This window comes from Protobothrops mucrosquamatus, unplaced genomic scaffold (genome assembly GCF_001527695.2).
Source record: "Protobothrops mucrosquamatus isolate PMUCROS unplaced genomic scaffold, P.Mucros_1.0 scaffold4641, whole genome shotgun sequence".
In the NCBI taxonomy this organism is placed as follows: Eukaryota; Metazoa; Chordata; class Lepidosauria; order Squamata; family Viperidae; genus Protobothrops; species Protobothrops mucrosquamatus.
The window spans coordinates 15,263-28,649 of record NW_015390540.1 but is presented as its reverse complement, the minus strand read 5'-3'; the positions used below and the strand labels follow the sequence as shown (position 1 = coordinate 28,649).

General features: G+C 46.5%; 1 protein-coding gene across 1 annotated transcript in view; it reads right to left on the bottom strand.

The window, feature by feature from the left end:
* Positions 1-627: 627 nt before the first annotated feature.
* Positions 628-13,387, bottom strand: part of LOC107299171 (serine/threonine-protein phosphatase 2A 55 kDa regulatory subunit B gamma isoform) — a 20,512-nt gene continuing 7,752 nt past the window's right edge. The window contains exons 3-9 of the mRNA XM_015828538.2: positions 9,105-9,270; positions 8,488-8,600; positions 5,128-5,305; positions 4,076-4,240; positions 2,983-3,152; positions 2,202-2,293; positions 628-1,180 (exon numbers count right to left, since the gene is read on the bottom strand). Of these exons, the coding sequence (XP_015684024.2) occupies positions 889-1,180; positions 2,202-2,293; positions 2,983-3,152; positions 4,076-4,240; positions 5,128-5,305; positions 8,488-8,600; positions 9,105-9,270 (1,176 nt within the window). The 3' untranslated portion in view covers positions 628-888. The remainder of the gene's footprint in view (positions 1,181-2,201; positions 2,294-2,982; positions 3,153-4,075; positions 4,241-5,127; positions 5,306-8,487; positions 8,601-9,104; positions 9,271-13,387) is intronic.

Sequence of the window (13,387 nt, the reverse complement as noted above, 5' to 3'; positions counted from 1 at the left end):
GCTATTCTCCAAAGCGCCTGAAGGCAGGACAAGAAGCAACGGATGGAAACTAACCAAAGAGAGAAGTAACCTAGAACTAAGGAGAAACTTCCTGACAGTTAGAACAATTAACCAGTGGAACAACCTGCCTCCAGAAGCGGTGAATGCTCCAACACTGGAAGTTTTTAAGAAGAGATTGAACAAGAATTTGTCTGAAATGGGATAGGATTTCCTGCCTGAGCAGGGGGTTGGACTAGATGACCTCCCAGATCCCTTCCAACTTTATTACTATTATTATTCCTAATTATTAGGGTTTCTCTGAGATTGGGAGGACAGCAAATCCAAGAAATTTGCAGAAGGCCACCAACATCCCAAGCCAACTCTGGCTCGTTGAACTGAGGATACCAATTATATTTTAAGAGTTTCCCTGTTTTAAGTTTTTTTTCTTCTGAAGGCCAGCTGGGGCAACGGGATGAAGCCAGGTGCCATATCTTTACCCTAGCATCATGTTGGGCTTATGACATCTGATCACAAGCGCCATGTTGAACAGCCTTCCTTTGGATGGAATGGCTTTCCAGCCACCCTGTGAACGCCCAAGAGCCTTTCAGAAACGGGAATAAAATGATTAGTAATGAAACAGACGCCAGCCACCTGGTCATAAGGAGAATTTATTCTGAGATGACTGTGTGGCGGTTGCGATGAATTAAAATATAGAGTGGTCGCCAAAGGACTGGGTGGTGGGTCACGGAATAATCAATCCATCTCAACACATCTTATTGCTGCAGACCTTCATTGGGGAGTAAGTTCCATTGATCTGCCAGGTGCTTACTTCCCAATAAAGGCCCTTCTCTCGTCAGTCAAGTAGCTGTATCGGTCACGTGTCCAAAGCCGTGTCTCTCCAGAGGAACCCTAATCCACTTCCGTGTTCATTTTGTCTTGAAAGATGTACAGATTGTTTGTGGCCGCAATAGCAATGATGTTTTCCGCGGGATGCCAGGCTGTGTGCAAAATCTTTTTGGTGAAGTCCAGGCTGTCGGCGCAGATGTCGTCTTTCCGCCTCTTGCCCCCGGCGCACACGCGGCGAGGCTTCAGTATCGCCCGGGGTTTGCTGTTCTCGCGGGAGGCCTCCAGAGTCACGTCGCGCTTCGTGTTTCGGTCAAACATTCGGAAAAAGTTGTTGTAGGCCCCGGTCATGATGACACTGCAGAAGAAAGAAGAGCTGTGAGATTAGTAGCTGGCCAGGAAGGAGGGGAAATTCCCCACCCACACCCCCATGTGGGAGGGCTGCCAACATGATGTTTGCATTAACGCTTCGATTGGCGACATCTGCAGGTGGAAAATGCTGACTCTACGAGGTCATAATGAAGAAGAGAGAGGACCGTCGCATTAAGTTGTCCTCCTGCATACTGCCTTCCTGGGTTGCAACTATGAAAGGGGGGGGAGATGAAGTCCCCTCCCCAGAATGAACATGGAAGCTGCACTTTGCTGGCCTGGTTGTGCAGCACCCCTTCCTCCTAGGACCCAGCCCCCACGCAGCAAAGAAAGCAGGCTTTGATGTCACCACCATGCCTGGGAACGGAGGCCTACTTTGAAGGGTGAGATAGTCAAGGACAGGTTGAGGGGTCCCACTGCTTGAAGGTTGGGACATGGTAGGCGATTTGTTGCCTTCGTCTCATCGCCAGCCCCAGGAAAGTTAGTTTCAGGCCAGCTTTTCTTCTTTTAATGGAGTATTTTCTTTCTTCTTCCAAGTCCTCTTTTTTGCTGTGGAGGGTAACCCTGCACGTGTTCTTAGAGGGACTGTCAATCATTCATCTGCCACTTGGCAGCTGTCCTTTACCCAGACGGTAACTCAGGTCCAGCAGCTTTTCAGAGGTGGCCAGTAGGAATCAAGCAAAGACTCTTCCTGGTTGGCCAAAGAACAGCTGGCAAGTGGCAGATGAGTGATTGACAGTCCCTCCAAGACGTTAAATGTGCCATCTATACAGGCATTACAGGGCCCTGGTGGCACACAGTGGTTAGAATGCGGTATTGCAGGCTGACTCTGTCCACTGCCAACAGCTCGATCCTGACCAGTTCAAGGTTGACTCAGCCTTCCATCCTCTCAAGGTCAGTCAAATGAGGACCCAGATTGTTGGGGGGGCAACAGGCTGACTCTGTAAGCCGCTTAGAGAGGGCTGTAAAACACTGAAGCAATATATAAGTCTAAGTACTATCGCTATTACCTGTCGGACCCATTCCACGCACATTCAAATTTGTCAAAGATGCAGTCGTTTTCGTAGAGAGAACACAACTTGCTTCTAAGGTAATCATGAACCTGTTGGGTGCAGAAAAGAAGAAGGCCATTATCCGAGGTTTATTTATCCGTAGCCCTCACAGCCACGGTTCCCAACATGCCAATCCAAATATCATCGCAATATCTTCGCTTGCATGTACGGACAATGTTGAGCAGGGATTCTATTTCAGATGGTGAGTGTTTTGTTTTGTTTTTTTAAAAAAATATTGTTCTTATTTATTTCAATTGATGGGCCACCTAATTCCAGTGGACTCTGTTCTAAGATAAGTTCTGTTCTAAGGGTAAACCATCAATGACCCTTAATTGTTCATCGATTTCTGATTGGGTACCTGTGTTTCTAATTATCAAACACCGCCTTCTGAAATCTCGTTTTAGGGGTTGATTCAAGATTGTGTTCATTAGTTCAGCTAACCACTTACTGTACTTTGCTGGGTGTTCCAACCACTTTGCATTCACACACACACACCCCGATTACTGAGAAGGACAAATTATACGGCATCTCTGGAACCCACTGATCAACTGAGACTCAGGAGCCCCAATGCCAGACATGGTCCCTGCTGGTCAGGCCAATGACTGGTCCAACATGTCATGGTTCCAACAGATGAAACTCTTCAAAGAACACAAAAGAATTTGTGTTGCTAAGTGAGAAATTTGTTAAGCGAGCTTTCTCCCATTTTACGACTTTCCTTGCTAAAAAGACGGAGAAATACCTGATATATTTCTATAGGCTTTGTTTCCATATTCAGATCCCAAACTTTGACAGTGAGGTAATCCCTCGCTAGCAAGTAGCGCCCACTGTGGCTGAATTTTACATCGGACACCGAAGAAATAATTTCTGAGAAAAAGGAACGGCTTCCAGGATCTTCCGGTTCTTCAAAAACTGGGGAAGGAATGAAAGAAGGACAGGGAGGGAGAGAGAAGAGAAGGAAGGACGGAGAGAAGAAAAAGGGACGGGAGGAAGGAAGAAGGGAAGGCAGGGAGGGAGGGAAGGAGGAAGGGGAGGGAGGGAGGAAGAAAGGAAGGAAGGAAAAAGAAAGAAAGAAAGAAAAAGAAAGAAAGAAAGAAAGAAAAAGAAAGAAGAATTCAGGATAAGTATGTCACATTTCTACACAGCTGCTTCTTGTACGACATTTAACATTTCTCCTTTTGTGAAATATCTGCAACTTTCCACTTGCAATGCATATAAAAGGAAGCCTCGCCACAAATTCATCCTTTCCAGGTCTTGTGGCATGGAGTCCGTCTCTTGCCAAAAGTCCCTCAGCTCAAAAACAGAGGCCCTGTTATCAAATCGGACAAACCACTCCCGTCATTCTACAAAGTATGTGTCTTGGCCACAGAGACGAACTAAAACTGGATATTTGCTGAAGAGCTGCCCTTGCAAGCATCATTTTCTGTTCAAACAAAGCTAAGCCTAGTTAGACGTGCAATAGTGGCGAATCTCTGTAGCTCGGGTGTAGGATGAGGCTGAGAGCTCGTTCTCCGAGCTTGTGGATTGGTTTCCGAGCATTCCGTTACCAGGCTAGGTAACATCTTCACCTAAACACGGCTGAAGATGCTACCCAGCCTGGTAACGAAACGTTCGGAAACCAACCCGCCAGCTCGGAGAATGAACCTCATCTAGACATCTCTGACGCTCATAATAATTACAAATCTGCCCGCCCCAGTCTTGCAGCTGAGATGGTGCCGAAGCCCCGGTACCCTCATCCTTCTCAAGTCAACTCAAGGACCCTTTGGATGCCCCCCTCCAAAAAAAGTCTCGCCGCGCACTGCTGCCCCACTGAGAAGCGGGGCTCCGTAACCTACGCTTGAAATGCTTGTCGCAGAGCGCCGAGGCCCGCATGTCACACAGCCGTAGGGACCCCTTGCTGCTGCTGTAGACAAAAAGGTTGCAGTGGTGGGGGTGGAACTCAGAGGCAGTGATGACTTCGGTCAAGTCCTCCATGTTGTCGGGTTTTATGTCCACAATGTCTGCGTGGGAAGGCGGGTTAAGGAAAATCACCGTCGGGTGCCAGCAACCAGAACGTCTCGTAAACAAGCTGGAGCTTTATTGCTAGGTACCTGTACTACAAGAATCTTGCCAGACTGACTGCATCCTCTCGGGAATGGTCAGATAAGGCTTTAGGGATTCTGTAGCGATCGCTGCTCTCTGCAGCGCAAGGACTCCAAACTCAGCCCTCTCTTAACACCTTCCCTCCAGTCCAGCTGGCTATTCCACCACAATCGTAGACTTTCGTTGTCTAGAGCAGAGGTGGGGAACGATGGCCCCTTTGATGACTTGTGGACTTCAATTCCCAGAATTGCTGAGCCAACACGGCTGGCTCAGGAATTCTGGGAGTTGAAGTCCACAAGTCATAAAAGGGCCATCGTTCCCCACCCCTGCTGGCTCAGGGATTCTGGGAGTTGAAGTCCACAAGTCACCAAAAGGCCCTTGTTCCACACCCCTGGTCTACAGCCATTCATTTTTATAACAATATTTTCGTATGTGGGTCACGGAGGGGAGAGTAATGGGCACGTTCCTCTCTCTTAGTGTGTCTGGGAGAAGAAAGAGTAACTCATGTCTACGCAAGAGGGAATCAGGTGTTCCAGGGAAAGGGATAGCCTCCGTGAGAGAGACAGAGGGATCTGAAAGGGCAGAAGACAAGGCAGCTAAACAAGGAAAGGCCTTGTTGTAAACTCGGTGTGCATGAGAAAAAAGAGATAGTAGTTTAGGGGGGAAGTAGGACTCTTTATGTGTATAACGGAGAAACAAAGAATGCTTGCACGGGACACCGGCATTTGTTTTGCTTCTCAGATGCACGAAATCTACGGCCGATCCCACCTTTTCCCAGGATCAGAGTAAGCCATCCCAAGGATACTAAAGCTCCGGTCGGTAATGGCCAAATGCCAAAGGTTAATCCTGAGATCGTCGGCAGACATGTAAGTCTCACAATCGCTGTTCACCGAAATGGAGTTGACGTGGTAGGTGTGGCCATTGGCAAAAACTTTCCTGGGGCTGACTTCCACCATCAAGTCAGTGGGCTTCAGTACAGGCACCTGCGCGAATAAATACACTCATGCATTAACTTCAAAGGTGTAGGTTTCTTCTCTGAGGGGCGTGCCGTACAGGTGGTCCTCGACTTACAACAAGTTCATTTAGTGACCGTCCGAAGTTACAACGGCACTGAAAAAAACTGACTTATGGCCATTTTCGACCTTACAACGGTGGCAGCATCCCCAGGGTCACGGGATCCAAATTCAGACGCTTGGCAACTGACTCATGTTTGTGACGGTTGCAGTGTCCCCCCCCTGGGGTCACGTGATCCCCTTTTGCAACCTTCTGACAGAGTCCATGGGGGGGAGCCAGATTCGCTGAACAACCGGGTTACTAATTGAACAACTGCAGTGATTTCCTTAACAAAGGTGGCAAGAAAAGTCGTCAGATGGGAGAAAACTCGCTTAACAAATTTCTCACTTAGCAACACAAATTCTGGGCTCAGTGGTGGTCGTAAGTTGAGGACTACCGGCACAACGTTTTTTGCAAAACAAAACACCCCGATATTTGAAAAACAAACATGTAGTCTAGCTTGACAACACACATTTTAAAAGATAAGTCCCAGGCCTGATCACGTGGGTTTTTATAATGCCAGTATTGTTTTCTTTTACGCTTTTCCCCACTGAGCGTGACACCCTCGTGATGAATTCTTTCAGTGGCCAGGTGGAATTATGCCAGCGAATTGTGAAGTTCTCAGCAGTGGTGGGATTCAGATATGGGAACAATCGGTTCTCTGTGTGGATGCAGCTTCTGGAAGTCCATTCTGGGCCTGGGCAACAAAAAATTAGCTACCGGTTCTGCTGAACGTGCGAACTGGCTGAATTCCACCAGGAAGGAAGGAAGGAAGGAACGGAGGGAGAGAGGGAGGGAGGGAAGGAAGGAAGGAAGGAAGGAAGGAAGGAGTGGTGGGATTCAAATATATGAACAACCGGTTCTCTGTGTGGATGCCGCTTCCGGAAGTCCATTCTGGGCCTGGGCAACAAAAAATTAGCTAACAGTTCTGCCGAACTGGTGCGAACTGGCTGAATCCCACCACAGGAAGGAAGGAAGGAAGGAAGGAAGGAAGGANGGCTGAATCCCACCACTGGTTCTCTTGCTTCATAATAGGTAGTAGCCAAGGACTACATGTCCCAGGAGACATTGCGGGAAGAGGGTAAACTGAGAGGAAAAATGGACAAAGAGACCAGCTGGGCACCTGGGAGACCACTGACTCCAAAATTATTACATAGTAAAGAGCTTTGATGTCTTCAGGAAAGAATGCAGCCATCGGTGGAGAAGGAGAGATCCTGGTGTACCACCAAAACCCAATCAAAGGAGTCCAAGATAGCCGTCTTCCAGTATCTCAGGGGCTGCCCCAAAGAAGAGGGAGTCAAGCTATTCTCCAAAGCGCCTGAAGGCAGGACCAGAAGCAACGGATGGAAACTCATCAAGGAGAGAAGCAACCTAGAACTAAGGAGAAACTTCCTGACAGTTAGAACAATTAACCAGTGGAACAACCTGCCTCCAGAAGCGGTGAATTCTCCAACACTGGAAGTTTTTAAGAAGAGACTGGACAGCCATTTGCCAAAATGGTATAGGGTTTCCTGCCTGAGCAGGAGGTTGGACTAGATGACCTCCAAGGTCCCTTCCAACTTTATCATTATTATTATTATTAAGGCTGAGGTCTTCACAAGGGGAACAGATAGTAGAGGTATTCCTCGATGTACAACAGTTCATTTAGCGACCGTTCAAAGTTACAATGGCACTGAAAAAAATGACTGTTTTTCCCAGTTACAACCTCTGTGGCATCCCCAGGATCATGTGATCAACATTCAGACACTGGGCAACTGGTTGATACTTAAATTTCTGCTTAGTTCTAGGTTGCTTCTCTCCTTGGTTAGTTTCCATCCGTTGCTTCTTGTCCTGCCTTCAGGCGCTTTGGAAAATAGCTTGACTGCCTCTTCTTTGGGGCAGCCCCTGAGATGTTGGAACACTGCTATCCTGTCCCCTCTAGTCTTTCTCTTCATTAAACTAGACATACCCAATTCCAGCAACCGTTCTTCATATGTTTTAGCTATTTACAACGGATAGATTTTTTTTTTTTTTGCTAAATTTGATGCCACCGACTTTGTCGGTGAATTGAATTTGCACTACCAAACTCTCACTTCACTTCCACTTCAGTTCTGCTTTGGATCGGGTCAGCCATCTGCAGCAGGAGTTAAGATCACATTCCTGGGCCCCAGTACAGAGTTACATCCATGCAATAAGATTAACAAGTAAATATGCGAACTAGAATGAATAACTAAGACTCAAATCCTGTTCAGAGGCTATTGCACTTCTGCTAAAAGGCTCCCTCTGAATTGAAACCGTACAAGAAAGATACGTCTGTGGAGATTCTCCGTCGTCCAGGTCAGGGTTGTCCCAAAGGTGCTTTTTCAAGGAAGCAACGGGACTTTCTTGTTTTTCTTTGAAGATGTTTCGCTTCTCATCCAAGAAGCTTCTTCAGCTCTGACTGGGTGGTGCGGGAATGGAAGGATTTATACTCCTTGCAGACAGCTGGTCATTTGCATTCTTTTAGAGAGTCGTTGAGGCCACTTGGAGGTCTACCTGTGTCCTCAGTTGTCCCAAAGGGGCTTTTTCAAGAGGCAACTAGACTTTCTTGTTTTTCTTTGAAGACGTTTCGCTTCTCATCCCAGAAGTTTCTTCAGCTCTGCCTGGATGGTGGGGAACGGAAGGATTTATACTCCTTGCAGAAAACTGGTCATTTGCATTCTTTTAGAGAGTCGTTGAGGCCACTTGGAGGTTTGTCTGTGTCCTCATCCCCAACAGCCTGTGCCTGTCTCCAACACTGAAGGGACCCAGGGCAGAAAAAAACATCCTGCAGCCAAGAAGGCTCCACACCCATTTGCACCACTCGGGTGACCCTGAGGATGCAGGTGAACCTCCAAGTGGCCTCAACGTCTCTTTTAAAAGAATGCAAATGACCAGCTCTCTGCAAGGAGTATAAATCCTTCCATTACCCATCATTCAGTCAGAATCTTAAGAAGCTTCTTGGATGAGAAGCGAAACGTCTTCAAAGAAAAAACAAAAAAGTCCAGTGGCCTCCTGAAAAAAACACCTTTGGGAACATACATGCAACAGGTATTTTAAACAAAAGAATGATAATCTAAACAAGGGGGGGAGCGGAGAAATTCCAAGCACGCACCTGAAGTGAGGTCACCGTAGAAAGTTCCTTTAGTTTTCCTTCCTCATCTTTTAAATTATATCCCTCGGGCTTCTTATCTCGCTCGGTAATCTTCCACAGTTTAATAGTTTTATCTTCAAACAAACCAAAAAGCCACCATAGTTATTATTAAAAGGAAGCACATTCATCTTTTAGTGTCCTCGCTTGTTTTTAAACCTAACACAGTCCTCGACTTAACGACAGTTGGTTTATGGGCGATTCAAAGTTACAACGGCCCTGGGAAAAGTTGAAACTTCAACTCGCCCCCCGTTTTGTGACCATTTTTCACACTTAACGACCGTTGCAGCATCCCCGGGGTCACGTGACCAAAAATCGGATGCTTGGCAACTGACTCGTATTTATGACGGTCGCACTGTCCCAGGGTTACGTCATCCCCTTTGGCGACTTTCTGACAGGCAAAGTCAATGGGGAAAGGCAGATTCATTTAACGGCCGTGTGACTTACAGAACTACTGCAGTGATTCACTTAATGACGATGGCAAGGAAGGCCGTAAAGTGAGGCAAAATTCACTTAACAACTGTCCAAAACCTGAAATCTACCCGCCAGACTCTCGTCAGATGATAACTCTACGGTTTTACCGTTGGTCGAGAGAAGAGCGTGGGCTGCGTTCTGCTGGGGCAACCATTTTATCTTGTTTATTTTTTCCTCTATTTCCAAACTCTTCAGATAGTCAAATTCAGGCTCGTGGCTCTGGAAGGTGCTGTAAACATTGTACTCGCCTTGGCAGTACGGCGCGTTTTTGCTCTGCAAACAAGAAAAAAAAACACGACTGATTTGCATATCTGGCAAGAATTGTGGGAAAGAAACGGGAAACTTACTTTAGCTACGTCTTATAAGGAAAATCTCCATTATAAGATGTTTTACAGATTTATTTATTTATTTATTTTTTAAATTTATATCCCGCCCTTCTCCTTGCGGACTCAGGGCGGCTAACAACCGGATAAAATACAAAAATATCACACTACAGATTAAAACGTTAATTAAAAGGGAAATATTAGTAATTGGTCTAATTAAAATTATAATTAAAATTATAATTAAAACCCCCTCTAAAAGTTTCCCCTAGGCCAGTCCCGCAAGATGGCATTTCCCACCTACGAGGTTAGCCAAAATGGGCCCAAATCTTTCACCTATATGTTGGAAATGTAAAATAGCAATAGGGACCTATTACCACATGTGGTGGGAATGTCCTAAAGCCTGTGATTATTGGGAATAGGATAAGAAAATGGCTGAAAGAAATATTAATGTTGGAGATAGAGCTAAAACCTGAACTCTTTTTACTGGGCATAACCACAGAGAAATATAACAAGGGGATAGTCTACTTGATGTTGCACATTTTGACCGCTGCTAGACTGGCGTTTGCGCCAAAACGGAAGAACAAAGAAACTCCCACAGATGAAGAGAGACTGTATAAAATACTATCTTGTGCTGAAATGGACGGGCTCACGATGGAACTGAAAGATAAAAAGTGGATCAGAATATTTTGAAATCTGGGATAAATTCTACCATTGGTGGGAATCGGGGAGGACTGTTGGGATTATAGATTAGCGACAAGATGGAAATATACATAATCTTAGGTTAGCAACTAGACAAAATGTATTAAATATTGTATAAAAAATTGATATGTATTTACAGAGATAAAGAATTGAACGTAAGAAGAGAAATAATTTGATAGAAATGTGCAAACTGGAAGGTTACGTCATGTCCAGTGTTTTCTCTTTTTTTAATTGTATTATAAATAACTTTTTAAATAAAAACACACACACACACGACAATCAGGGCTTATCTCTGCAGCTGGCGCTTCAGGTCAAGGGGAACAGGCCCGGTGATGCTGCCCGCCCCAATGCCAGGCTCTGAGCTGGTCTACTAACATTAGGGCAACTTTCAGGAGTGCCCCCGTGCATCGTCCGGCTGAGGTGGTATGCCCAGACAGAGTGGCCGACTCCCAGACTTTCCCACAAGGGTTGAAACAGCGGATGCTGGTTAGTGAGGCAGTTGCTGTGGGAAAACCTTTCCGAATTTTAGATTACATCCAACGGCAAACTGCTCAGTGAGGGACAGAAAGGGTTCCTGAAAAATACACCACCAGGCTCAGGAGCTGATTCGAAAATAGCAAAATTGCAACTAGGAAAGAAACCTGTTCACATGAATGTCTACGGAGGTTCTCCGTCATCCGGGTCGTGGCTGTCCCAAAGGTGCTTTTTCTGGAGGCAACTGGACTTCCTGGTTTTTCTCTGAAGGCGTTTCGCTTCTCCTCCATTTGCATCCTTTTTAGAGAGTCGTTGAGGCCACCTGGAGGCTTATCTGCATCCGCGGGGTCACCTGAGTGGTGCAAATGGGTGTGGAGCCTTCTTGGAGCTGCTGAAAGGACTCTTTTGTAGAAGACGGGAGGTGGGTGATGTCGTGTCCCTCCCCCTCTGTTGAGAGAGGGCTGTTCAAATAGGCCACGGGTGTCAAACTGGAGCGTGTCACCTGACGTATTGCAACGTTTTTTGTCTTTGCGGAGACGGGGTGGGTGTGCCCTGTGCGTGACGTATCAGGCCCGCAAGCCACCAGTTTGACACTCCTAAAATAGGCTGTTCATCCACCTCCAGTCTACAACACAAATCCTTTCAGCGGTTCCAAGAAGGCTCCACACCCTTTTGCACCACTCAGGTGACCCTGAGGACACAGACAAACCTCCAAGTGGCCTCAACGACCCTCTAAAAGGAGGCAAATGACCAGTTTTTTGCAAGGAGTATAAATCCTTGCATTCCCTCACCATCCGGTCAGAGCTGAGGAAGCTTCTGGGATGAGAAGCGAAACGTCTTCAAAGAGAAACAAAGGAAGTCCAGTTGCCTCTTGAGAAAAGCACCTTTGGGACCGTCCACGTGAACGTGGAATTAAAAGGTACCCTAATACGGAGCGTGTCCTTTCAAATGCAATCCATGCTTTTATTTCTAGCTCCGCGGATATATTAAAAACAAAAGTCCCATTTCACTGGTGATAGAAGAGACGATAGATTTTGGATTGGGAGGTGGGGGGGGGCAAGAGGGAGGAAGAATATTAGGCGGAAATACTCATCTGCTCAGGCGGAGTCTATGAAATGGGGCAGTGATGGCGGACAGATGGTATCTATTTATGACTGTGGCTGGAAGGAATTGTCCAAGCTGACACGCACGTCTGAGACTTCCCACTGCATATCTAGTTAGCGAAGGTTCCCCCACGGATTGCACACTGAGCACTGCAATGCAGCTTTTGGGCTCTCCCTTACACCATCAAACACACCACTTCCGTGTGGCATGAGCAGAGCGCAAACACTTCCTTGCCCTTTCGTGTACCTGCAGGACTCTTCCGCATGGACCCTGCCTTCCCAGCTGATCCTGCACCTTCCTCTACCTCTCATCTAAGGGACGTTTTCAGGCTGATAAGCATAGCCAAGGACAGCCTGGCCCCGGGAATGTTGTGGTTTTGGAAGGAATTCCCTATGTGTTCTCGTGCTGGACTGTAGGCACAAGGGCCTGCTGACACAGTTTTACAGAGGCATTATCAAATCTGTCCTTTGCACCTCCATAACTGTCTGGTTTGGCACTGCAACCAAATAGGGCCGGGACAGACTTCAACGGATACTTAGGACTGCAGAAAAAAAGCAATTGCAACCAGCCTGCCTTCCACGGAGGACCTGTCTATTGTGCGGGTCAGAGAGAGGGCTGAGAAAATATCTACAGGCCCCTCACATTTTGGACACAAACGGTTTCAGCTTCTCCCTTCTGGATGCTGCTAGAGGGCATTGCATGCCAAAACAACTAGACACAAAGATAGTTTCTGTCCCCCGTGCCATCACTCTGCTGAACGCCTAATTCCCACAGCACTGTCTCGTGCCTAAAGATATTTACCCACGTAGTAGGGCTGTATTGCTATTATCCTTCTCATCTTCTCATCTTTCCTACTGCCTTCTCCTATTGGTATCTTATGATTTATCCCGTTGTTTGTATCTGATGATTAATGATTTTAACTCATGATTTATGACCTATCACCTTGTTGCTTGTAGGTACACTGAGAGCTTCTGCACCGGAGACAAAATCATTGTGTGGGTCCATTCATAAAGAATTCTATTCTATTCTGTTCTGTTCTGTTCTGTTCTTCTATATTCATTTTCTCCTCTCCTCTCCTCTCCTCTCCTCTTCCCTTCCATTTTCTATGTTCTATATTCTATATTCTATATTCTATATTCTATATTCTATATTCTATATTCTATATTCTACATTCTACATTCTACATTCTACATTCTATATTCTATAGAATAGACCAAAGTGTCTCCAAGCTACATGCTTCCAGGTTTTGCTCCAGAACACCAAGATCTGGTAAAGGAGAATATTTGTAACTCAGTGTTGAAATGAGGGGTCCTTGGTGCTCCATGAGTTTACTTGTTTTCTTGAAGACATTTCATGACCCACACTAGGTGACATCATCAGTGCTAAAGGAGGAGGAGGAGGACGACTGTGGGGTCCTTAGTGTTCTCTGAGCTTGGTGCTTTTCTTGCAGACGTTCCATGACCCAAACTGGGTAACATCACCAGTAGCAACCAAGCTCCGAGAGCACCAAGGCCCTCTCACCAAGACCTTGGCTTCCAATCTGCGTCAATGGATCAACACCCGGTCCCTTATCCCACCCTTGTTGTGTTCTGTGCCGAACGCAAATCTGCTGCTTTGGAGAGCCCTCCCCAACGTCCCTACCTCTGCCTCTGCCTTTCTAGAGGTTATTCGTGCGCTCCCTGGCGAGTCATTCTTCTCCTGCCTTCTGTGGGGGAGCCATTCCTCTAGCTCAGTGGTTCTCAACCTTTTTAATGCCGCGACCCCAACCGGTCGTAAGTCGAGGACTAAAC